Source organism: Notolepis coatsorum (assembly GCF_963971535.1).
Source record: "Notolepis coatsorum genome assembly, chromosome: 12".
Taxonomy (NCBI): domain Eukaryota; kingdom Metazoa; phylum Chordata; class Actinopteri; order Aulopiformes; family Paralepididae; genus Notolepis; species Notolepis coatsorum.
In genome coordinates, this window is record NC_140176.1 from 65,915,279 (window position 1) to 65,942,902 (window position 27,624).

Genomic DNA, 27,624 nt, shown 5'->3' on the forward strand with positions numbered 1-27,624 from the left:
GGGAGAAATATGATTTCGATCACAGATTTTTGAAATATTGATATCAAAGACGTGGTACGGCGTCTTTGGCAGAATGAGCATGGCGGGGAAAGACGTCCTACAGCGTTTTTGGTGATTAAAGTGTTAAAAACGTCAGAGATGTAGATTCCAATCATAGCCACGTTAACGTTTGTAATAAACCAAACCATTTGCAAATCAGTCAAGATTTCAGCGAGTTACGAGTATTTCTGTTTGTGCAGATCACTCACCTTAAAGCAGTAGTTAACTGTGGAAAGAACCACGCGGGAGACTCCGCCTTGTGCCATCTACGCTTTATATCTATGAGTACAACCACCAACCTATATATACACACATCACACAAGCACAACCAACTGAAGTCTTCTTATAAACTTTATTAATCAACTTTGTATTTACAAATACATACATATTCTAGCAACTCTCATATGAAACATCGTTATTTACAAAATAGCTCTTTACAAATGAATTACGTTCAGTCCACCCTGATATAAGTTAGTAAATTACATTTGTGGATTCTGTGCATTGTTTTTTTCCTCAATAAAAATTACCATCCTTTTGAGGTTACAGTCAATTCAAGTTCAAAAAAGGGATTTCCTGAGCAGAAGTTCCCAGAGCGAACTGATTTCTGTAATACAAAAAAAAAAGTATGACAAAGACATCATATGTCAAAGAAAGAAACTATTCTTGTGAAAGTGTGAACATATATATAAACCATTAACACAGATGTATGCTAGGAGAGAATACTTTGTTCTTTTAGATCAGTATTCAATCAACATCGGTTCATCCCCGCTGATTAGCAGATAGCCGGTGCTTCGCTCGCATGTTAAAAGTCTGTATTAGTGGGAAACTACGACCTCTAGGCACCCCATTGGTACTGCACCTTGTTGACACATTTCCAATGTGCACCAACCGCCATTTTGAAATACCACAACAGCAATAAACGCTCCTTTTCCACCTAAACGGTTCAGTAAAATATGTTTCTGATGACATTTTATGCGAGAAATAGGATATTTTATTTATCCTTTATTTAACCAGGAAAAGTCTCATTGAGATTAAGAACCTCTTTTACAAGAGTGTCCTGGTCAAGACTGGCAGCAACACAATTAACAGGGTTGCAGACATAAAAGCATGAGAATTTACAATAGAAAATAAGTTACAGACAAAATATCAAAAATATTTGCCACAAGTCATCGACATCAGGGATCATACAGGGGTGATATAAATTGGTCAGAACATCTGCAGCCAGATGTGTCTCCAAATCATTAAGAATGACTTTGATTGCATCCAATGAAACCAGCTCTGGACGTTTCAGATAGTCCTGCCACCGATTCCAGCAGCATACTTAAATGCACAGGATTTAGGGACAGATAGAAGGAATACACAATATCCAATTGCTGGATCTTAATTAATATTCGATCTGCAATGCCTAGTTTAACAGTTCGCCTGTGCATTCAAATACAAGGCAAAATTAAATTAAGAGGGGGTATGAATGCATTCAAAGTCAATTGAAAGATGCGAACAGAGGCAAACAGATGGCAGCGTGTTCACTCGAGTTGAAAATATTTCAACAGCTGAGCAATAAAGGTAGCGAACATTAAATACTTAACCTGCAAACATAAGACTGTTCCGACAGCCCAATATTGATATAACCAAGAAAAAAAACAATTTGTTTTCGTGCATAGATCATTAGATGCATCAAGTTATAATAGTTTCAACTGAGCATACATGGATGACAGTGTGGCCAGCTGGGCAATAGGTAGCGAACATTAAATAATGCATAGGTATATCAACTACACTGAGGTTCACTAACGAGGTGTTGATGGAGGTGGGAGATTTGTTGAGGGGGCGATGCCATGATGAGCAGGGAGCTCCACCCCAGGTTCCACCCAACAACAAAAGATGTTGACTGTAATAACGATCAAGAATACCGCAGAGGTTGTCGTTTTCCCCACTATTACAGATTCTACCTTTAACTGAACCGAAATGAAATGGCCACACATCAAAAATGACCATCAAAGTCTCCCGACAGAAATGGAACTGCTCGCTGTTCCAAAACGCCAGGTCACCGCGGGGGCACAGTGGGCTCTTTTTGCCTACACGGCAGAGCTCCCGTCGTGGCCCAGGATGTGGCTGATGTTGTGGGCGGGCCGGTTGGGCTGCTTGCCCGAGTCGGCGGACGAGGTCAGGGACAGCAGGGGGGACATGGGCATGGCGGAGCCGTCGGTGGGCATGGCCGTGGCGATCTCGGGGAACAGCGAGGTGAGGCTGAAGTTGGACAGGTGCGGGGTGATGCCGGACGAGTTGGCGATGGGCATGGGGGGCATGTCCGGGAGCAAAGGGAAGCTGGCCTGGGCGAAGCCCACAGGGCGGGGCGGGGAGAGGATGGAGCCGAAGCGGTTGTTGAGGGGGGCGGCGCTGCCCTTGTCGGCGCTGGGGCTGGTGAACATCTGGTTGGAGAAGTATTGGAGGGGGATGTCGCTGGGGAGGCTGGGGTGGGCGGCCGGGGAGTAGGAAGTGTAGAAGGAGGGCAGAGTGTTCTGGGGCTCCACGGGCAACAGGGCTGGGGTACGGGAGACGCTGGGCTGGCTGACCGGAGGGATGAAGGTGGAGTTGGCGTTGATGGGAGGAGGGTTCATCCCTCCTTCGGCGATGAAGGGGAAGCCAAAGTTCTGGGCTAGGTGTTGGTCGGGCACCAGGTTGTTGTCGCTGGCGACCTGAGCAGTGTCTGCCATGAAGCGAACGATACTGCTACGACGAGCCTCGCCTCCGGGCTGGTGTCTGCCCAGCAACACCCCTCCCCCAGAGGGCAGAGGCAGGTGTCCCTCGGGCTCAAAGGGGTTGCCTGGTCTCAAGGTACCCGAGCGGGGCCGGTCCCCGGGCCTCAGCTTGGCGGGCTGGTTGTCCTGGGTGATGTGGCGCGAGCGCTGGCTGACAGCAGTGGGGGGTCTAGACGGAGCAGATGAGCGGCCAGGCTCCGAGCTGCTGTGTGGGGGTGGAGGGTGGGGGAGGCCCGTCCGCACCCCGGGGCCCCCGTGCATGTTACCGCCCACCTGAGGAATGTGGCCCTTGTTGCCGTCGGTGAGCCTCATGGCCGGGGCCTTCTGCGGCACGCTGGGGCTGGATGCCTTGACCTGCATGTCCCCCACAGAGCTGCCAGGCACACAGCTGTACTCCATGCTGACCGGAGGACAGCACTGTATGGGCCGCTGGTGGTTGCTCTGGTCGGGCAGGTGGGGGGACAGGAGGCTCTGCATGAAGCTCTGGTGACAGGCCTCCTGGTCCCTGGGCAGCCCCCCCGCTCCTATCTGCACGCCCTGCGACCCGGGGTGCGCTCCACTGTAACCGCCCCGGCTCCTGCCGTCTCCCGGAGGACCCATTCTGAAGCCCCCCTGCTGCTGCTGACCCTGAGGACCCCTCTGGGAGGACGCCACCGACTTGGAGCCCATGTCTGCCCCGCGGGACACTTGGACCTCAAAGCCTCCAAGTTGATGCCCCACTCCTCCTCCTCCTCCGCCCATGGTCTTGAAAGGGGGGCACTCGGACACCCTCTGGACATCGGCGGGCCCGGGGTGCTCTTGGGCCAGGCGGTTCTGGGGGTTGTGTCCGATGTTCGCCTTCCCTCTGGAGTTGTCCAGGTAACCCCGGAGGTCGGGCTGCTCCTGTGCAGCACCGCGACCGGCCTGAAGGTGGAGCCCCATACGCTGCTGCTGCTGCTGCTGCTGTTGCTGCTGCTCTCCGCTGGAGGAGCTCTTACCGATGAGAGCCTCCGCGGAGTAACTGGAGACGCGGTGACGTTCCTGCCGGGAGGGGGTGCAGGCCAGGTCGGAGGGTCGGGACGCAGGGTTGGTGGGCTGCGAGATGAGCTGCTGCTCCAGGTTCCTAGAGTTCATTAGCCTCTGCATGGCACCGTGGTCCTGAACAGGCTGAAGACAAGAGGGAGGAATGAGTTATCTTTCAACAAATGTTCCAGTTGGGACAGAACATTTCACTTTGTTTAAAAAGCCCATCCGATTAGTTGGAAACAGGAAGTCATTTCAACCATCCAAAAAGCGCTGGCAAATTGTTTAATATGTTCTCACTGCAATACAGGTTGAACCCGAGCAACAGGATAAAAAAAAGGGGGGGGGCATTGTTATCTTTCGTCTACATCATCAAGGCAGTAGTTACACATTATTTAATATAATGTAGCTTTGTTTTTATGTTTATAAATGACATTGTATGCTGTAGAGCTGAAAGGTATACAGAATATGAAGGTATACCATCATGGATCCATGCAAAGGTATGGCTTTTTACTATACCATCATCCATGATATATATATTATAAATATATCGTAAATAATATATATATATACTATGTATCTTTAAGTTAATAAAAAGTAAAAGAGAATACACTGGTTTGAATGAAATAGCACCATGAGAATTGTATTACAAGAAAAAGACATAAAATATGTCATATCACATTGTAACTTCTACTGGAAAACCATCCAATACTGTTATACCTAGAGATGTTCCGATACCATTTTTTCCTTCCCGATCCGATTCCGATACCTAAGCTTTGGGTATCGGCCGATACCGATACTGATCCGATACTGGTGCATACATTTTTTTTTTTTTAACTTTGGCCATTCCGCTGGCTCTTTTTTGCGTTTATCGCATTTACTCTGGTCAAGAATGACCGACAGAAACAGGCTGAAGGGGGTACAGATGGGGGGGAAGACACTCTGGGAAAGGCACGGCTGCAGTCCGGGATTCGAACTCGCTAAACCCCAGATCCGTGACGAGCACGGTTGTCCCCGGCGCCGAAATAGCGCTCGAGGTACGCGGTGAGCTACTGGAGCTCCCCACTGGTGCATACATTTAAAGAAATATATATTATATTATATAAATTATAAACATTTAAAAAAAAAGTTTTTTTACAGCTACAGATACTGTTTTATATATACAGTTTTTTAGTAATAACTAGAAAGTAATGGTATTTATTCAACAACAGGTGATTGTATAGATTAGTGTTAGTATCATTAATTGACAACTATGCTCAATGAGTTCACCCACGGAACGGTTGTTGGGACATTGGTTCCGCACGGATGTTATACGTTGTTGCACTTGCTACCCAGTCTGCTCAGTTAGCTAGTAGCAGAGGCTCTGGCTAGTGGTAACGTTTATGTTGTGATTTTCTATGCAAAATAAATATTCAACATTCTCTTTTGAGACTCTGCCTCAGACTCTTATCCTTTGGCACTTGGAACTTGCTCTACTTTGCTTGCAGGTCTGCAGCCATTATTGCTGGATTATGAATAGCACCAACTTTAGTCAAGGTACCGTTATCAAGCTAAGCTAGCTGACCTAGCTCGTCTTCCCCGCAAGGTTTTCACATTGACATTTGATAACGTTAGTCAGCTAACGCTAGTCAGTAGTAGGGGTGAGAATCACCAGAGGTCTCACGATACGATACTATCACGATACTTGAGTCACGATACAATAGTATTGCGATACTAAATATGCTGCGTATTGCGATATTAATATTGCGATTTATTACCTTTTTCAACTGCAAAGTAAAACTTTGTCAACATGTTTTATCTAATAAAATAAAGTTCAGTCTGTTCATCTCACTTCAATAATTTTTATTGCAGAACATGGTATTTTCTCAAGCAGACAGATGTAAACACTGTAATCTGTGTTGCATGTACCACTTGACAAACTGAACTGTTTGTATTACAGTCATATTACAACTTAACTGAATGCACATGTGTGCGTGTGTGTGGACTACTGTACTATTACAGGTATTGAAATGAACAATGCAACTTCCTTATACAAAAAAAAAGAAAATACAAAAGAAATGTTTTTTTTATATAAATAATAAAATATCAGACATGTCTGACATTTCTCCAGATAAGAGAGGCAAGGTGCGGATCATTAAATTGGCCATGATTGCAGGGAACAAGTGTATTGCCATGCTGTGGAAAAGTGCTGAATCCCCCCCCATGTCTATGTGGCTTAGTGAAATCTCTTCGTACATGGCATCAGAGAAAATAATGTTCAATCTTAACACTTTGGTTGCCTTGGGTTAAATTCATGATATACCATAGGTTGCCGGCTCTATTTGTCTATGGAGAAGTACCCCTTCTTTGCATGGCTATAACTTTTTAAATTCTATTGCTACATTGCCATTATTAGGGCCCATTCAAAGTCCTATATGTATTGTTCATTGTGTAGCAACGTTAAACATTTTCATTCACATATTCATAGTAAAGTATGGTCTAATGCAGACCTGGGCATTGTACGGCCCGCGGGCCGCATCCGGCCCGCGGGATGATTCTGACCGGCCCGCGAAAGATTACATGATAATAAAAAAAAATAAAAATAAAAATAAAAAAAATATTTTTTTTTTTAATATTTTTTTTTTTTTTTTTTTTTTACTTTTTTCTTTTCATGTCAACGTTCACACGCACAATATACGCTTAGGAGACATGCTCAGAAGATGTTGGTTCTCTTTGGATCCACCTACATATGTGAACAGACATTCTCAGTCATGACGTTTACCAAGTCCAGGTACAGATCCTCTCTCACTGATGAACATCTGGCAGCTGTGCTTCGCATCTCCACCTCAGACATGCAACCTGACTTTGATGGACTTGTTAAAGCTCAACAGAGACTGGATTTCTCACACTGAATGAAACAAAAAAGAACTGAAGAACACTAAAATGTGGAAATATAACAAGTGAAATGGGACACTTGATATTTTTTTTTCTTAAATGTTTAATATAGGCATGTAAAGTAAAAAAGGCTACAAAACTGGGACACTTTTCTTTACACAGTTCAGTGACATGTCTTGTTTATTTTTGCTATAAGATGATGTGATGTCTTTAGAAAGCTAAGAAAATCCTTGTTTCAATAGTATATGAAACTCAAAATGCCCTTTGTTATTAATGTTTCACATTTTGTTTATCATTTTGGAAATAAATTCTATTTGAATAAATGATATTTTTGAAAGCTAACCTCACCTTTTAATTGCCAAATAATAACATACACTCTTACCAGGGGTCAAAACAATGCAATTTACTGCTTTTTATATAGAAATAAAATGTATATTATGCATAATTGAGTTTGGAATTTTGGCCCGGCCCCCCAACATATTTTCAGTTGCTCATTCGGCCCCCCGGGAAAAATAATTGCCCACCCCTGGTCTAATGTATAAGTATGTTTTCATCTCTTTCTGCAGCTTTCTCCAGAACGTGATCTATAGCCCCAAATGCATTATATTGATGATGCAATACAGTTTTATGGCAATCAGCGCGATATAAAAAATTCCAACTAGACGTACTTCTAGAAGTTACTACACGTCATCTGATGTTGACCGGATGGGCTAGGGGGCGTTTATAATTCCGTGGGCAATCATCTAATGTGGGTCAAATGTTGATAATAGCAGTTAGTATTGAAGACGGTAACGTTACACGCTGAAACTCACCCCAGTCTCCGCGCGCCGTTGGGCGATCATCGTAGAGTAGAAGTCTTATCATTATGGGATGTAAATTTACCCGGTCCATCTCCAGCTTGTATAATGGTATATACGTCCAAATCATGTTGTTTATCGAGTTATTGGCAATCGATCACTGTGTAGCGTGACGAGCCAGAGTCCCGGGACCTATAGCGAGTGCCCGGAAGTACTACGGACGTCTAGCACAACCTCTATGGCACATCCTGTTAAGCGATTGCGCCGATCGGCCACCAGATGGCGCTCCTGAACCGCCAGAGAGCTCAGTGGGTCCTGCTGGTGGATCTCAGGCCAGCGGAGGGGACATATGAATCCGATCGCAGATTTTTTAAATATTGATATAAGGACGCTGTACAGTGTCCTCCGGCAACTTGAGCATGGCCAGCAATGACGTCTAAACACGTTTCATGGCAGTCAAAGTGTTAAGAAAAAACCACATCTCTTTGATAAATGCTGGGCTGGGTTTAGGCAATACTTAGAACAGATTACATAGTAGGTTGTCTTTCTGATGGGTATATATTGCAATGAATGATACTGTAAATGTTATTAGTTGCTCTTTGAAGAGAAAAGATGTAACGTTAGATATTTATTTGTTTGGTGTAGAAGTATGGGCACCTGTTAGACGGGTGTAACTGGGTTTACAAAATTCTCAAAATGTGTTAAAAAAAAAGAAGAAAAAACTGAATTTGTTGAGGTCCTAGTCTGGGGGAGGGGAGGGGGGGGGGTCTGGCCTAGAGTTTTTTTTTTGTTTTTGTTTATATTGATTTATTATTTTTCTTTCAGGGGGGGGGGGGGGGGGTATTTTGTATCTATTTTTCTGTAACTCGGGGAGGGGGGGCAGTTGGCAGCATTTTCTTTTGTATGGTTGTTGAACTGTTGAACTGATGCTGTAAAACTGAAAAAAAAAGAAAATACAAATAAACATTGTTTAAATTTTTTTTTTTAAATATCGATACTTGGCGTCCCTGTCGCGATACTACTACGTATCGATTTCCCCCCCCCCCACCCCTAGTCAGTAGCTACTTGACTTAAATATGATTCACCGTGGCGTGGGTGCATTATTGTTGATAGACGGCCAGTGTCAGGTCCTGGAGAAAGGACAGGCGATCATCTGATTTGATGTAACGTTAAAACGGATGTTGTTCCAACTAGCTAGCTTTTCAGCTGTTAATGCTACAGTATAATAACACCAGCAAGCGAAACACATCCGAGCACCCCGTCACACCGCTCTGTCGGGACAATGGAATTTAAGAAAGTGTATCTGCTGTTAAAATAACAAACAGCATCACACTTTAAAACACGTTCATTTTATAATCCTCACTCTCCGCAGGAGATAAATGACGTCATATGGGATCGGAAGCTAGACTTTCGGCGTACTCTCCGATACCAGCATTTTAGGCTGTATCGGAGGCATTTCAGATACTGGTATCGGTATCGGAACAACTCTAGTTATACCGTCAATAAATATGATATTTTGGGCATATCGCCCAGCCCTAATATGCTGTGGTCTTCTGTTATTTTTGCAAACTCACTTGCCTTGAATTGCCCCTTGAGGGATGAATACATTATTTTAAATTGTATTGAATACAATACACATACAAAATACAAGACTGATGCAATGTGATCATTTACAACATTAGAATACTTAAAAACTCATGTTTAGCTGTTATGTCAGTCTACTGCTCAGTCAGTTAATGGAGAATGAAAAAAATAAACACAAAAAGATAGGGCAATTGTGGGGGGGGGGGGGGTGATCATCTTGACATCAAACTCACTAAACTCCAAGTCCAGACCCTGTGACCCTCGACCAGTGATGTACCTGAACGCGTTCAATGAACGATCGTTCGTGAACGCGTTCGTATTTTGGGCGAACGTGAACTGAACGGATGTTTCCCCCCCTAAATGAACGTAATTGAGAACGCGTTCATTCTCAGCGCTGTATAACGGCGTTCAAAAGTGCGTTCATTCTCAGCACTATATTATAACGGCGTTCAAACGTGTGCCAGATTTCATATGCCTTTCAGCCGAAAACCCAGTTAAAACACACCGTAAAATAATTTAAAATAATGCTGAAAACCACACAATCTGGCAACCGCTCTGGGCGGAGCTTCGGGGAGTCTGGTAGTAGAGCAGCTTTCAGCAACTTTCAGAAGGCGCTGCACTCGCTCAGAGTCAGACTCTACGACGTCGGTGTATGAGCATTTAAAAGAGTTTTAGTTAAAGTCAGTAAATGTTTTGCACTTTGAATATTGAACTTTGAGGTACAATCTTAGTTTCATACCTCAGCCTGGTTCCTACCCCGTGTTGCGTTAGTACAGAGTTATGTCGGCACATGTTTATATGTTTGCACAATGACTAATTTCACTTTTGGTACTTTAAGTATATTTAGATTATTATACTTAATAAAGACCATTCAAGCAGCGGGTTTTTCCTTATGTTTTTGAAAATATACTGTAGAGATGAAAGCTGCAGCTGCTACTAGTGTGGACTGAATGGGCGGCAGCAAAGCGTTATGGAAATGCCAGTATTCTGTGGTTCTATTATGGATTGTGGCAATACATTTGAAAAATAATAGCTTGCAGCAACGTATTGAAAAAAGAACTATAAACTATAAATTTGTTCATTTTTGAAACCATGAACTTTAGTTAAAAATTTAAAATTTTGAACTATGAACTGAACTAGTTCATTTAAAAATGTGTGAACTGTGAACTGAACTAGTTGATGTAGAAAGTGAACTTTCCCAACACTGCCCTGGACCTACCTTGAGGTGTTCCTGCTGGCCCAGGTGGGTGCTGCTGTGGTGGGTTCTGGGCCCCGCAGGCTGGACCTCACAGCTCTTCTCCTGGTGCCTCGTGCCAAAGTGCTGCTGCTGCTGCTGCTGTTGGATCTGCTGCTGCAGGTGCTGCTGGTGTCTGGAGTGGGAGCCCTGCTGCTGCTGCTGCTGCTGGTGTTGGTGCTGCTGCTGCTGCTGCTGGTGCTGCTGCTGATGCGACTGCTGATGCTGCGTCTGCTGTTGGTGTTGTTGTTGCTGCTGTTGAGATTGTTGGTGTGACTGTTGTTGCTGTGGATGCTGCTGGGACGGCTGCTGTGTGTGTTGTTGATGTTGTGTCTGCTGCTGCTGCTGTTGTTGTTGATGCTGTTGCTGTTGTTGTTGCTGCTGCTGAACTCCAGACTTCTCCATGTGATGCTGCTTCTGCGGCAGACCAGCGGGCGAGCCAGTCTGATTGCCTCGGACCAGACCCCTCTTCTTCTGGACGTGCTGCTGATCCTGCTGCTGCTGCTGCAGTGCCCTCTGGTGGAGGGTGTGGAGCTGAACAGGGTCAGGCTGCGTCAGGTGATGCTGCAGCTGGTACAGATGGTGCCTCTGCTGCTCCTGTTGTTGCTGCTGCTGCTGTTGTTTCATGTAGGGGTTCCCGCCCAGGTGCTGGCCAGGCTGGGGTGCGGCGTGCTGGGGCAGGTGCCCCTGGGGCAGGTGGAGCACCCCCGGCTGGTTCTGCTCCGTGGGTCCCTGAGGAGGGCAGTGGCCCTCGGTGGGCCGCAGCACAGTGCTCATGAAGGAGTTGGTGGAAAAGAGGGTGCCCACCTCAGGGTTTAACCTGGCCATGACAGTGGAGGAGTGGGGGGGAAGCTGACCCACCATCATTTGGTTGTGGTCTGGGAGCTTGACCTCCATACGGCCCACGTTGGTGGCTGGTGGCGGGCAAGCTTTGGGCCGCTTACCAGCAGGCAGCATCACTTCCTCCTGGGCCTGGCGTTTAGACACGCTTTTCACATGGCGTTCGCCCACCCCGACCCCCGCCTGGGCCCTCATCAGGGCACTCTTCAAGGGTGTGTATTCGTTGAGCTGGACTGTGCCTGAACAGGGAGGGAGAGCAGAGTTTGAAGGCTGGGATATGAGAGCCGAGGTCCCTACAGGAGACGGCACCGAGCGCTGCTGACCGGCCAGACTGGGAGAGCCAGGGTAGGGCTGCTGGCTAGAGCTCGGCCTGATCAGGTTGTTGACACTGAGGCTGCCCACGGTAGTAGTCTGGGGCTGGCTCTGGACCTGGGGGTGAGACTGAGCCTGAGAGTAGGAGATGTTATGTGGGTGTCTACCTCCCACTGGTCCACTGACAGACCCCTCCCCCGAGTGACCTCTAACAGACAGCTGGGAGAGTGGTTTGGATACTGCCGGCTCCATGGGCTTAGTGGCCTTCGCCTGCTGCCCAGCCGAGCCCCTCTCTTTGCTGGCGAGAGCCGGCAGAGTCTTGGGGGGCTCCCATGCAGCAGTCAGGGGGTTTGTGGAGGTGTGGCCATCTACAGAGCAGCCTCCCACCCTCCTCCCGGGGCTGTCCTGCTCCAGCATGGCCAGAGCCAAGATCTCCGCCTGTTCCGAGGTGAATGTAAAATTTCCAAAGGAGCTTGACGAGGCACTGATACTATGGCCCTGGGGCAACATGGATGCCACAGAGAAGCACCTACCTCCCCCCGCCCCAGCGGACATGGGAGAGTCCGTCTGCCTGCTGGATATCATGGGCTGCTCCATAGTTTCATGATCTAGGTTAGTGTACACCGGCTGAGGTAGCGCATAGTCCTTTTTAGAGGGGGTGTCACTCGCCACAGCCCCCAAGCCATCCTTCTCTGTGGCCGTAGCGGGGTGTCCCTCTTTCCGAGCCTCTCTCTCCCTTCCAGGGCCCAGGGCCAGTTTGACTTCGGCGGGGTGGGAGGGAGACGGGGTGGGCATGCTCAGGTCTGGCTGTGGATGAGTCAAGGTTCTACTGGCGGCGACCCGTTTCCTAAACTCGGGTGTTAAGGGTGCCGGCGTGACAGAGGACGCTGAAGGTGGAGTAGCAGATGAGGACGTGGTGGTGGTGGTGGTGGTGGTGGACACAGAGGCGGAGGTCACGGCGTGCGACTGGGGCGGGTGAACGTCCTGTGTGACGGCCAGGGGTCGACATACCGAGGTGGGCTGGGCGGCCTGGACCGAAACTACCGGTGCACCCTTTGAGACACTGACGGAACAGACTGGCGGGCGACTCGTTACTGTCGTCACGCTGGGAGAGATGTACTGACTCTCGGCGGAACAAGCAGCACCGACTGTAGATCTGCTCTCTCTAGAACCGGCAGCTGTGGCCGCCGACCTCGCCTGCGCTGTGCTTTTGGCTGAAGACGTGGTGTCTGGCTGGTGACTCTGCGGGACTGTGTGTTTGCTTACGGTGGAACTGTTACAAACCACTATGGGTATGTTACTCTGAGCGGTCACAGACGCACTATCGGAAGGTTTCGCGGTCATACCGCTGACGGTTGTGACGCCAGACACTGGTACGTTAGCGCTGGCGCTAGCATGACTTGCAACGGCTTCACTCTGCATTGCACTGACCCTAACCATTGACGTGCCCGGAGAGACACTACAGGTACCGCTGACAGAGTTTGTACCCCTTGTGAGAATATCAGTGGATACAGTCGGTCCATTAAATGAACTACAGATGGTGGTCATTTTCAGTGTGCTTTCTTTACAAGTAACACTGCTTTCGCCTGGTGTGGGAGCTTCACTGGACACTGTGGATCCACTAGCTGTGGTGTTAACCGCAGGAAGCTCTGTGACTTTTACACCAGCAGATGGTGCTATTTGAGCTACAGTCACCTGAACAGTCGGACTTTCCACCACGACTAGCGCTGGCTTGGCTGCGATGGCAACAGCCGTCTGTGATGATTTGAGCTCTTTCCTCCTGGTCGGCTTGGTCCTCTTGGTGGAGGCCTTTTTAGTAGTAGAGGCCCTCCGAGGCTTCCTCGCCGAGGCCTTAGCAGGACTAAGCGCTGGCCCTGGTTTGATACAGGGAACTTGTAATTGTCTGAGTGGGAGAGCTGGGACGGTGGCAGGCGGGGGAAGCTGCTGCTGGACCACTGATGGGGGGGCAGCAGGTAGCTGAATGTTGTTCTGGCTGGAGATGGTAAGCGGGAGGCCCTGGGAGATGCTCTGGTTGAGGCTACTGAGGCTGTTTAGAGCCACGTTGGTAGTAGGCTCCTCGCTGGTGGTGGGTTGGACCAGCTGGAGCATGCTCTGACCGCCCTTGGAGCCAGCCTTGTCGGAGGTCTTCATGGGCTGCAGGGCGAAGACCTGACCGTTAACAGTGATGGTCTGTGGCGCTGTGGGGACAGAGGGGACACAGGAAGCATGGGAGGCCTGTAATGTTTGGGTTACTTGGGGCTGAATGGGACGTGGTAGAATGTGCACCAGCTGCTTCCCCCCGACAGTCTGTAGACATGTGGTCGGGGTGGCACAGCTAGTCTGACTAGGCACAGCGGGTACCATAGTGGGCACAGCGGCAGGCACCATACCAACCTGAGGATTCTGGGGGATTGGTGCAGTCTGATTGGGGGCTTGGATTATTACGATGTGCTGGCAAGGCGTCTGATTGGTTAATTCCTCCCTGACCATGGACTGGGCTGGGCAGGTGTTGGCCTGCTGAAGGATGACCACACTTGGGTTATTAGTGCTCTGCGGAGCAGAAACGGTCGGGTTGACCTGCAGTACCTGCATGGTCTGAAGCAGAGGAAGCACGGTGGCCTGAGGCTGGGGTACAAGGGCTGGCTGAGAGAGTGGCTGGGGTACCATAGCCGACTGGTGCTGTGGGATGAGGGCTGCCTGGGGATGGGGAACCAGCGACGGCGACTGAAGCACAGCGGGTTGGTGCTGTGACACCACAGCTGGGTGAGCTAGCACAGCTGGCTGGGGCACTATAGCTGCCTGGGGTAGGACAGTACATTGGGGCTGGGTGGCTAGAACAGGCCGAGGCTGGGTCAGGATGGTTGGCTGTAGTTGGGGGGGCCTCTGCAGGATATGAGCAGTGATGGGAGCCTGTTGTACGGGTGCCTGAGTTTGCATCTGGATTTGAACGGGCTGAACAGGAGGCTGGGTGCCCACGGGGCACAGCGTCAGCTGCTGGACAGCCTGGCCGGTGGCATTGATCTCTGAGGTGGGCAGACTCTGGCAGACCGGCTGCACCGTGTTCCCCGTCAGCTGCAGAGTGGTCCAGGTGGTCTGCGTGCTGCCCGCTCTGAGGAGGGCAGAGCTGTTGGGGACGGTGGTGTAGGTGACTGTCCGGATGGCGGTGTCCTGGGCGAACACAGAGGCGACCTCTGGGACCAGCGGTCTGGATGTGGTCAGAGTCTGGGGGAGGGCCGTGAGGCCGGGGACAGGCTGGGTGGGTGGCTGAACGGGGAGCTGTGGGGCTGGATTGGCAGCTACGGTCAGGCTCTGAGCTGCCGGGGTGGCAGGTTGGGGCTGCTGGGCCAGGGTGGTGGTGACGGCGGGGATCTGGAGGGTGATGTAGGACACGGAGGGGGGCAGAGCGGGGACGGTGGCCGGCGCTTCCACCACACACTGCTCCACCAATCTCAGGCCCGGCGTAGCCTCCGTAGGGGCGACGGTCGCCCTGGGAAGAAGAGAAGGAGAGGAGGACACGCCGTTGACCTGCAGCAGGGCTCCATTCGGCCTCACCCTGCCGTCAACCTCAGGCTGAAGAACCACGGCCTCGGTTGTCTGTTTCCCCGGGTGGAGGGCGGGGCCTGTCTCCTTCCCCGCCGGGCAGATCACGTTCCCGTTGGAGTACACGATGATCCCCTTCGGCAGCTGGTGGGTGGGCATCACCTTGGCTACCTTGGCGCTGCGCTGCTTGCCCTTCCAGTGGATGGTGGGGTCGTCGAGGAAGTTGATGTCGTGGGCCTTGAGGAGCTCGATGTAGTGCGCGCTCTCCTTCCGAAGCTCGTCCAGCTGACACCGCTGCCGCCGGATCTCCTCCGCTGAGATGAGAGATGAGGGGTGTGAATATATTTAATATAATATAATATAAGCACAGACACACACTTTCACCGCCAGTATTAGAACACTGCAAAGCTAAAACGGACATACATTAACCCTTTCACTGCCACGTCGGTTGTGTGATAGTAAAGGGTTAACCTTCTGTCGTGTGGCAGTGAAAGGGTTAACCGGCTGTCGTGTGGAAGTGAAAAGGTTAACCTTCTGTGTATTGTCGCAGTGAAAGGGTTAACTGTTTGATAGTGCGGCAGTGAAAGGGTTAACTGTATCAGGTTATCTGCCGGTTTCAACAAGTTAAATTTAAGACTTTTTAATACCACTTAGAGCTAAATTGAATACCAATTTCACTACCATACTAGCTAAAACATCACATGGCGACACTGAACTGGGGGCTGCACTTGCATGCCAATTTAAATTCTCGCGTGTTCCATACAAGCTCTTGCCAGACGCACCAAGCTCCCGGTTGCCCAGCATAATAAAAAAAACGACTTGAATATAAAAACATTTGACATATTACATATTATTTAATCTCCTTAAAGCCGGGCTGTGCACATTAAATGTAAGACTTTTGAATAGCTTTTAAGGCCTTAAATTGAGAATTGTGAATTTAATACTTTATAAGACTTTGTAATACCCCACAGATGTATGTGTATAAAGAGTGTTGTTGTCAGGCTGTCTGGGCTGTCCTATTGACCCATCTCAAACCCTTTCCTCTTTTCTTAATCGTCCAATCACAATCGTTGCTTTCCTCGGAAGGGCGGGGTTTGAGATTGTCAATTGTCACTGCACCACCACATGTGTCTCTCGCACTGTGAAACGTACAAGCTGTCAAATGTTTTGGCACCATTGTCAACAAGACAAAATTCCGGCACATTCATTGTATTTTAGTCTGTGTTTCTCATTCTGATAATGTGACCAGACAAATACATTAGTACAGCCATTAGCTGCTGTCATGGCAACATGGACAAATACATCAATAACTGGATATGGTAGATGACAAGAAAGGTATAATATTAGAAAACTTCACCTTGGACTTTATCCCCTCCTTCAAGAAGCATTGCATCATTTTGTTTCTGTAGTTCTGTGATGTAACGAAAGGCCTGGTCCAGGATCATGTTCTTACTCTGAAGACCACAACAGACATTTTAAAACAGAATGTTGCCATTGGATATGAGAGAGAGAGAGAGAGAGAGAGAGAGAGAGAGAGAGAGAGAGAGAGAGAGAGAGAGAGAGAGAGAGAGAGAGAGAGAGAGAGAGAGAGAGAGAAGAGAGAGAGAGAGCGAGAGAGAGAGAGAGATATTAAAAGGCATAGATTAAAAGATCAATCTTGGGATTCTATTCATTCAAATTCAATAGTGTTCAAATTAAATTTCCCCGGCCCATTACATTTACATATATATATATATATATATATACACATGTAGGACACAGTTTTTACTGTGGTGTTATTGACTGGTTTTATTTATTTATCGTCTTGTCTGTATGTAGTATACTGACCGGAGATAAATTAATTACCCTTCTGGACAATAAAGAACATCCATCCATCTATATATGTGTCATATTAGCTTATATGATCATGAAAGTGAGTGAGAAAGAAAAAAACACCTGTTTCAGGGCCTGTGAGCATGGTAGAAGATTTCCAATGCGGTTAATACCAGCATTGATCTTCTCTTTTCTGTGTCTCTCAACTGCAAAAGAAAAGAAAAGGGAAATAAATTAAGATATAGATGGTTCCACTGGAATTGTGTTGAACAGTTTGGACCCAATTGTGTCTTGCATCAATTACTGCATTAGCAAACATTGCAACAGGAAATAAACTTTGGGTTAATTTAGAATGTTATTCTCATCACTTTGAAAACGCTATATAAATGCAGCCATTTACCTCTATATAGACAGGTGGAGGATAGATACAGGAGGGCAGTGTGAAAGAGTATATTGACAGGAGGTGGAGGATAGATACAGGGGGGCAGTGTGAAAGAGTATATCGATTTATCGACAGGTGGAGAATAGATACAGGGGGGCAGTGTGAAAGAGTCTATATTGACAGGTGGAGGATAGATACAGGAGGGCAGTGTGAAAGAGTCTATATTGACAGGATGTGGAGGATAGATACAGGAGGGCAGTGTGAAAGTATATTGACAGGAGGTGGAGGATAGATACAGGGGGGCAGTGTGAAAGAGTATATCGACAGGTGGAGAATAGATACAGGAGGGCAGTGTGAAAGAGTCTATATTGACAGGTGGAGGATAGATACAGGAGGGCAGTGTGAAAGAGTCTATATTGACAGGATGTGGAGGATAGATACAGGAGGGCAGTGTGAAAGAGTCTATATTGACAGGTGGAGGATAGATACAGGAGGGCAGTGTGAAAGAGTCTATATTGACAGGATGTGGAGGATAGATACAAGAGGGCAGTGTGAAAGACAAGAGTATATTGACAGGTGGAGGATAGATACAAGAGGGCAGTGTGAAAGACAAGAGTATATTGACAGGTGGAGGATAGATACAGGAGGGCAGTGTGAAAGAGTCTATATTGACAGGTGGAGGATAGATACAAGAGGGCAGTGTGAAAGAGTCTATATTGACAGGAGGTGGAGGATAGATACAAGAGGGCAGTGTGAAAGAGTCTATATTGACAGGAGGTGGAGGATAGATATAGGAGGGCAGTGTGAAAGCGTCTATATTGACAGGAGGTGGAGGATAGATATAGGAGGGCAGTGTGAAAGCGTCTATATTGACAGGTGGAGGATAGATACAGGGGGGCAGTGTGAAAGGGACTCATGAGAGAGATGCAATAGCTGCACTACAGCACACATCCACCTGTATGACCTCCAATCATGAATATTTAGTACAACACCAAGTAGACAGAGGACTCATTATACTGACACGTAGTTCCAGAGTAGACCTGGCGCCTGGTCGCCACCTTGGTCCTCCATGTCTGCCTTTAAATCCTGGTTCAAAACCTACCCGTTTAGCCTTTTTAGCCTGGATAGTCTGATTTCACACCTACCCTGTTTTATGTTGTGTATTATTTTATTTCTTAGTTTCTAATTGTACTTGTTATATTTGTCGTACTCATTCATTTTTTTTTTTATATATTTTTGTATTTTTGTACGTTTGATTTTACAAAACAGGGGAAGTTCTCTATACGCCTCTAGGCTTCTAACTTCTCCTTCACAATATGATTATAACTTATTATGTATTGTTTTTACTTTTATTTAACTGTGTTAATAAATAAATACAAAAATACAACTAAAACATACTTACTTACTTACTTTTGTGCTTGTATACATTAATGACTAAAACTTGTACCAATGCCGTCAAACCATTGATTAGAAATAATAATAATAATAATAATAATAATAATAATAAATTATGTAAATAGTTTGAGCCAAATTGGATAACAAATGTGCGAGATATCCTGGACGGGGGTGAGTGATAACAATAATTATCTCACCTGCATTATGAGACTCCTTATTTTTCTTCTTTCTGAAAAAGAACATTTGAAATTTCAGTCACATAGAACTCAGCGCTGGAATACTTTTTAAATATTACTATCCAGTACAACTATCAAGTACAACTGCTTACATCTATTATTATCATTATCATCATCATCATCATCATCATCATCATCATCATCATCAACATCATCATCATCATCTGCTTGCACTGAGGTCTTGGCTAAAACATAATAAGTGAAATCAGAATGTGCAAAGTACATAAACACATACAAGGAATTTTGGAGTCTTGGACTGTTTGAGTCTTAATATATATATAGGCATATATAAGCATTATGCTTCAGTCTGTACCTTTTCAGTCACTGTAAAATCAAATATTGTTAAATGATGGTGTATATCAGGGGTCAGCAACCTTTTTGACATGGAGTGCCTGTTTGAAATATAGTTGTACCTAGTGTGCCTCAACAATATTCCATGCATCGTACAATTTTTTTCTCATAATCAGGTATTTTTAATGATAATTTTTACATTATTACATCATTATTGTTATTGTTATTATTAACAATATTATTATGATGGTTGTATCAACCCTAAATCTGAGTTGGGGGGGGAATGCAATGCAGACAAACAGCTGCATACAGTGCGACCATTTCACTCACATTTGCCCATTCATTTTTGGACACATCACACACCATCGGTGTGTGTACTGTACGTGTGCTGTCATAGCTCCACCTACAGGCCTAATGGAGAACACCAGGATGTGAATGGAGGGTGAATGTGAGGTATATCGTGTAAATAAGTTTTGATTGATCGCAAGACTACACTGTAAAAAAATAAATAATAATAAGTTACCAGAACTTTAAAATATTGAGTTCAGTTACTGTGCATTAAGGTTTTCAGTTTTCAATCCATAATAAGTTAACAGAAAAATAAGTACACAACCACATTATTTCAACCTAATAAAACTATGTTTATTGTCATTGTTTTAAGAACACAAGTTGACTTGGTAAAAAAATGGCTTTTAACATGTGCAATGTTCAATGAAATAGAAAAATAAATAATAAAATGTGTTGATTAATCCCACTGGTCACAATGGTGACCGTAATAATATTTTTGTTATAAGGCTCTGCAAATGTTACTGAATGATGTAGCAATGTATTTCCAGCTAAATTGAAATAATAAACAAATAAAGGGTCTCAATTAAATATGTGCTAGTAAAAAGAACCTGTGGGAGGATTTCAACAAGATAAATGCGACAACAGTGCAAAATATTTCACTATAATATTTATTAAAAAAAAATTAAAAAAAATAATGCTGCCCCCTGTGCCTATGAAAATGCCCCTGCGTGCCTATGCAGGCACGCATGCCTAGGGTTGCCTACCCCTGGTGTATATTGTATTGTGTGAGATGATGACTGAAAAAACTACTACTACTACTACTACTACTATATATTATATAGTGTATGTATCTAACTGAAAGACCTTATTCACGTCAAGGACCCCTACATATTTAGGCCATGGACCTTCATTTGACTAGGTTTTGTCTCAGGGTCATCTGGTAAGATATTGGTTGTGAGATATGACTCAGTCCAGAATTGCATAACTGTCTACTGTAGATGGGGAGACAACATTGTAAGGTTTATGAAACCTATGATTAGAGTTGTCATTCATATATATATATATATGTAGACTATTCCCCATTTTTCTTGGGACCCCTGGTTGAGAACCACTGTGATAAATCGATCGAGATATCTATGATTTCTACGAGGGCTGTACCTTCCCTCCCTATTATGATGGTTGAGCTCCAAAGCTTTAGTTGTAATAATTGAATAATTGGAAGCTTTATTCTTCCAGACATCCAAGTTCCAATACGCCAGGTAGATAGAATATACGTTGTGTATTAATTATGTTTACAAATCTACTACTGTTGGGGAGCCGAGAAAAACAAGCATCTTACATCCTGAATGTATGTACATTTAAAAAAGCTGTAACAATAATAAAGAAAAAAAAAGCATTCGGGTCAGCAACTGAAGATTTGAAGTATTCGGGTCAGTGACTGAAGCTTCCAAGCATTGGGGTCAGTGATTAAAGCTTCCAAGCATTCGGGTCAGTGACTGAAGCTTCCAAGCATTCAGGTCAGTGACTGAAGCTTCCAAGCATTCAGGGCCCTGTTTCATGTACGTGGTTCAACTAAGTCGATCAAGATGTCCATTATCCAGCTTCAGTTAACCCGATGTTCGAAGCCGGGATTTTCCTGTTTCACAAAGGTGGATTCAGTCTCGTTAACTCAAGCCAGACTTGCGAGTCAGGCTAAATGCGCGCGGCCGTTTTAGGTGAAAAGCCAGCACGTATCGATGGCAGAGATCCTGATTCTCAACGGCATTGATTGATTAATTGATTTAAGACTTTATTGACAGATTGCAATACGGCTCAATCGCCTCGCCGACAAGTTAAATGCGTTATCTATAGGCTAATTCTAAGTCCCTCATTACCTCAATCAATCAGATTATATCTCTTTAAACTTGCCTGCTGGATTGAATAATCAAATGAGATCTTGCTAGCGAAAATTATTAGTTAACTGTTATACAGAATTACGATACGGCTCTCTTACCCATTGATTGATGTATAGTCAATCTTTTACTTATCTTCTCTGTGGTGTAACGGGTTCTTCTTTTGACTTTCACACGGACGACCGGGGTTCAAGACCCTAGTCTTTTCCTTCTTTTTGCAATATAGGAATAATTCAATTTGGTGCACGTTGAGAGCTATATAAAGAATGACATCCTCAATGCATGTAGATTTATAATATTTTAACTTAAAACCAGGCTACTTTGGCGTATAATCATTAATATTATATTCAAAAAAATCATATTGGAAACACCGGGATTTGAACCCCGGTCGCTGGATTGGCAGGCTTGAGCACTACCGCTGGGCCACTGGGCCAGATGGGATAAATTCATTGTTTATACATTAATGAACGAGAGACCCGTGTTTAGAATATCCTTTGTTTTGAATGAAGTTTATCTCTTTATCCTCATTCATTAATGTGACGTCAACGGCTCATTCAATTTCTCAAATCCGTCAAACAGCGCATCTCATCAGACATCTTAATCCCAGTTACAATTAAAATAACCACATCATGTGTACATCGCACGAGCGAGCGCCACCGTCGCCACGGTATATATAACGTGCATTATTTAGGACAAAGTGAATTTAATATCAGCATTTTGGGTCTATTTTACATTTCAAAAGCCCCCTCTGGAAGAATGGAGCACAAAAACGTAATTCAGAATGGTATAATGCAGATCGTAGACTGTGGGAATAGTTTCAGGAAACGGGCTGTCACTTCTTTGCGGGGGCGTGGCGATAGTTCAGGCTAACTTGAACTTGAACTCTGCTTTCGAGCAGGCTCAAACTTTTGGATCTGTTGGCATGGTGATCTGGAAAATCCACGTATATGAAACCGGAAAGTCCGGCTAACCCAGTTATCCAGCTAAAGTTATCCGGCTAACTCAGTTATCCAGGTACATGAAACGGGGCCCAGGTCAGTGACTGAAGCTTCCAAGCATTGGGGTCAGCCCTACTTTCTACTTACTTGGGTTTGCGGCCATGGGTCTGGGTCTCGGTCATCTCTGGCATACTGTCCTAACTGTTGCCTGTGTGGTAGGCACCAGTCATCAACACTCACCAGCCAGACCTCAGAACCCTGAACTGCATTACCTAAACAGAATTAGAGGAAAATTACATTTGTCAATAGAAAATATAGAGTTAAGTGATAAACACTTATCTTTACACAAATATATTTTTTTACATTTGACCTCTTTAACCAAAATTAGAGTCACATTGGGGCTAATTCAAAGTCCACCCAAAACATTGTTGAATTAACACATTCGGATAAGAAATTATGTTGTGGCGTACATGACAGCATTTGCTGGAAAATATCTAATGGTATGTAGGCTACAACAATTGTATATGAATTATGAGCTTTTTAAACTTTGTTGGGTGGTAACGTTACATATTTATAAGATGAAGATATTGATTGATTGAAAACTTTATTAACAGATTGCAGAATGGGTACAGCTCAATACACAGTAATTGTTAAGGGGATGCAGACCAGAGAAAGACTTTCGTCTTGTTTACATCAGGGTCCCCCATGTTCAATTCACAATGAGAGAGAAAGAGAAATAGGCTGTTAAGTCCCACCGTCTTCTACCCAGATACGCCAAGTTATTACTGGTGTTTCAAATGACTACAGGGTGTTTTAAATGCAAGAAATACACAGGTTGTGAGATTAACAAGAGAGTAATTGTCTATGAAAACATTGTGAGTGGACATTGGGTTGTGACAGGGACATGTAGCCTACGATTAGGCACCTGCGTTATTGATTGACTGATTGATAACTTTATTAACAGATTGCAGAATGGGTACAATACAGTGAGTACAGCTCAATACACACAATTGTTAAGGGGATGCAGACCAGAGAAAGACTTTCGTCTTGTTTACATCAGGGTCCCCCATGTTCAATTCATCAGGACATATATGACATACAGATAGACAGTACTGCTACATCTATACATTTATGACATACCAGATTTGCAAATACAGTACTGTTTGTGATACAAAAAGAGTCCAGATACAGTTACCGTATCGAACTCTGACAGGAGGAGCATATTTCCCTGTAAGTATTGTCCTACATGATGCCAGTGTGAGGAAAACATACACAACCACCTGCTACTAAGAAATTACATAAACTCCATGATCAAAACTGCTAAAAAAAAATTCATCAATGACAAAACTGAGGAAAACAAAAATAAACCATGTGAACTTTGGAAATTACTCAATAATCAACTAGGCTGCAGTAAAAAACTTAAAACCAGGTTCTCAAACATAAACATACAGACGGACAACACGCTCATCACAGACAAGCTGGATGTAGCCAATTACTTAAACACTTTCTTCACAAACATAGCCACCGAAACACTGGTAAACAAACTACCCTCCCACTCAGGGCAGTATGGGGTAGAACACATAGTAGCATACTACAAGAACCTAGGCGTCCACAAAGACGACTTCAAACTGGAAATGGTAACTACATATGAGGTACTCAAAAAACTGAGCGCCCTCCAACCGAACAAGGCCACTGGCCATGACAACATCCCCTCCAAATTCCTCAGACTCAGCAGCCGCCATCACCCCATTTACATTTACATTTACATTTAGTCATTTAGCTGACGCTTTTATCCAAAGCGACTTACAAGTTCTGTACGACAAGCCATCAGGAAGGGCACAACTCTATCAGCTGAGTAACAATGTTCATCAAAGTGTTGAGTGCTACAGTGTAGGTTAGTTTATTAGGACAAGTGCATGACAGTATGGTTCGTTTTTTTTTTTTTTTTTTTTTTTAATTCAGATAATTGTTGAAGAAGTGCGTCTTTAGTCGACGGCGAAAGATTGGACGTGTTTCGGCTGTCCTAACTGGGGTGGGTAGTTCATTCCACCATTGTGGGGCAAGGTTTGAGAATAGGCGACTTCTCTTTGATGACCCTCCCGGAGCTTGGATAGGAGTAGGTCTGAGGCGGCCAGAAGATGCAGAGCGTAGGGGTCTTGAGGGTGTGTAGTTAGAGACCATTGACCGGAGGTAGGCGGGAGCAGTTCCCTTTGCCGCCCGGTATGCTAGGTCGAGGGCCTTGAAGCGGATTCGTGCAGCAATGGGGAGCCAGTGCAGGTCCCTAAGAAGTGGGGTGACATGGGCCGACTTCGGTAGGTTTGAGATCAGGCGGGCCGCTGCGTTCTGAATGAGTTGAAGAGGCTTAGTGGCAGTGGCCGGGAGGCCAGCGAGCAGTGCGTTGCAGTAGTCGAGGCGGGAGATGACTGTTGATTGGACGAGGAGTTGGGTGGCTTCTTTTGTCAGTCATCACACACATAATAAACCTCTCCATAAAACAGGGACACATCCCCAAGGACTTCAAAATTGCGAGAGTAACACCCCTGCACAAAAAGGGCAGCAAATTAGACCCAGGCAACTACCGCCCCGTTTCTATCCTTACATCCATCTCGAAAGTCATGGAAATAAATAATAGTATACGAACAGGTCGAAAAGTACCTTGCGGAAAAAAATCTAATCTACGAATTCCAATCTGGTTTCAGAACATCCCGCTCCACTGACACATGCCTTCTCTATTTGAACGACCACATCAAACAAGAGGTGGACGCGGGCAAATACTGCGGCATGGTCATGCTGGACCTACAAAAGGCCTTCGACACTGTCAATCACACCATTCTGATTGACAAGCTAAAAGCAATTGGTTTTGATAGTCTATCAGTGAGCTGGATACAATGCTACCTGGAGGGGAGAGAACAGATGGTGGAGGTAAACGGTACCCTATCCCCCCCCCCCCCCCTCACAGTGAACTGTGGTGTTCCACAAGGAAGCATACTAGGACCACTACTGTTCCTAATTTATGCAAATGACATGTCGTCAGCTTGTGACTGCAACTTGTTCCTGTTTGCGGACGACTCAGCCCTGCTGGTCTCTGACAAGAACAAGTTACAGGTTGAAAAAACCCTCAGCTCGGAACTAGGCAAAATCTGCATATGGCTCGCCGACAACAAACTATCATTAAACATGGGCAAAACAGAGTCCATTCTCTTCGGTTCAAATAACAAACTCAGCAAAACAGACGGCTTCTCAGTTACAGTGGGTGACAATATTGTCACAAGGAAAGATGAAATTACCTACCTGGGTTCCATCCTAGAGGCTAATCTTTCCTGTGACAAAATGGCATCCAATGTAATAAAAAAAGTCAATCAACGAACTCGATTCCTGTACCGGATCTCCTCCCTGGTAAACAAGAATACCCTGAAGACTCTGGCAGGAGCACTCATTCAAGGGTACTACGACTATGCTTGCACCTCATGGTACCAAAGCACCTCAAAGGCACTAAAAACCAAATTACAAACATCTCAAAACAAACTAGTCAGACTACTGCTTGACCTGACTCCTAGAACCCACCTCACCCCTGCACACTTTGCCAACCTAGGATGGCTTAGAGTAGACAACAGAGTACAGCAACTTGCAATGGGCCTGGTCTACAAGATACACTTACACGACCAAGGTACCCATGTACATGTCAAAATACTTCCCAAAGGTCAGTGAATACCACGATCACAACACCAGAGGGAGCTCCACAAATCATGTAAAACCCAGATTCGGCTCAAACAAGGGACTAAACACGTTTCGCAATTATGCCACAACAATGTGGAACGCCCTACCCAAAGCTGTAAAGGAATGTGAATCACTACCCACCTTCAAAAGCACTCTCAAAGAACACCTACGGGAGACTGCAATTCAAAACTGGCCCCTACAAATGTCCTAACCCAGTTGTACAATAAAGACCAAGCATGGCTTTGTCAGTATTCCAATGTACAGCCCCACCCAACCCCACCCCACCTACCCAACCTCCTCCAATGTACAGTCTCTATGTCAAATGTATGTCAGTATTCCAATGTACAGTGCCCCCCCCCCCCCCCCCCCCCACCTCCAATGTACAGCCCCGCCCCACCTACCCAACCTCCCCCAATGCACAGTTTCTATGTCAAATGTATATACACTCTTCTTCTGGATTTGTTTAGTATCACAAACAGTACTGTATTTGAAAATCTGGTATGTCATAAATGTATAGATGTAGCAGTACTGTCTATCTGTATGTCATGTGTGTCATATGATGAATTGAAAATGGGGGACCCTGATGGAAACAAGACGAAAGTCTTTCTCAGGTCTGCATCCTCTTAACAATTGTATGTATTGAGCTGTACTGTACTGTACCCATTCTGCAATCTGTTAATACACTTTTCAATCAATCAATCAATCAATCAATCAATCGTGTATCTTGTAGACCAGGCCCATTGCAAGTTGCTGTACTCTGTAGTCTACTCTAAGCCATTCTAGGTTGTCAAAGTGGGCAGGGGTGAGGTGGGTTCTAGGAGTCAGGTCAAGCAGTAGTCTGACTAGCTTGTTTTGAGATGTTTGTAATTTGTTTTTTAGTGCCTTTGAGGTGCTTTGGTACCATGAGGTGCAAGCATAGTCGTAGTACCCTTGAATGAGTGCTCCTGCTAGAGTCTTCAGGGTATTCTTGTTTACCAGAGAGGAGATCCGGTACAAGATGTAAACAAGACGAAAGTATTTCTCTGGTCTGCATCCCCTTAACAATTGTATGTATTGAGCTGTACTGTACTGTACCCATACTGCAATCTGTTAATAAACTTTTCAATCAATCAATCAATACTAAAGAGCTGATGCATTGCAGACATTATATTAAGACTAGGTGGCTGTTCAACTCAGCTGGTGCATCTCACTCGCTCACTTTGACAGGGTTGTCATTTCGGAATTTCACAATCAAATACATGGCGTTTAGGGGTGTGATGAAGTGTCGACACTGTGACATATATCCAAAAGATTAACACACGTTAGAAATAAGACAATCTCACCCTAGCTAGTAGCTACAGCTAGCCAGTTGGGTTTATTTCCAGCTAGCAATCAAGCTAACTGATCGCCTACCGACATCGACAGCACAATGCAATGTTGTACGACCCCTTCGCCTCTCTGGTGTCTTTGACGCTAATCTGTTGGTGGACGTTGTTCACTTACCTGTAGCTTCAGCATCTCGGAGACCATGTCCTTCTTGTCAAAACTTTGGGCTTTTGAAGCTAGCTTACAAAGTATTCACCTCAACTCATCCCAAAACAAACTAGCTACAACCTACCCCGGTGCAGAAGGCGGACTGTTCTGGTAGTATTGGCCAATAGCATTTGAGATTTTTGGAAGTGTCCAAGTATCAGCCAATCAACGTGAATAACAGCG

General features: G+C 45.4%; 1 protein-coding gene across 1 annotated transcript; it reads right to left on the reverse strand.

Annotated features, from left to right (window-relative positions):
- Positions 1-325: 325 nt before the first annotated feature.
- On the reverse strand, positions 326-27,501 carry usf3 (upstream transcription factor family member 3). The gene is made up of 7 exons (XM_084325854.1): positions 27,412-27,501; positions 22,360-22,484; positions 18,765-18,796; positions 16,914-16,996; positions 16,336-16,432; positions 10,272-15,292; positions 326-3,941 (listed from the first exon to the last, which is right to left on the reverse strand). Exons 2-7 carry the CDS (start codon positions 22,401-22,403, stop codon positions 2,112-2,114), a joined length of 7,107 nt encoding a protein of 2,368 aa, XP_084181980.1. The 5' UTR covers positions 22,404-22,484; positions 27,412-27,501; the 3' UTR covers positions 326-2,111.
- Between the last annotated feature and the right edge of the window lie 123 nt (positions 27,502-27,624).

Excerpts from the sequence above, each read along its gene's own strand:
- usf3 (XM_084325854.1), bottom strand. The coding sequence starts at position 22,403 with ATGCCAGAGATGACCGAGACCCAGACCCATGGCCGCAAACCCAA. Across the intron at positions 16,433-16,913 it reads GCTCACAGGCCCTGAAACAG|AGTAAGAACATGATCCTGGA; the intron begins GTGTTTTTTTCT and ends TGTGGTCTTCAG. Across the intron at positions 15,293-16,335 it reads AGGAGGGGATAAAGTCCAAG|CGGAGGAGATCCGGCGGCAG; the intron begins GTGAAGTTTTCT and ends CTCTCATCTCAG.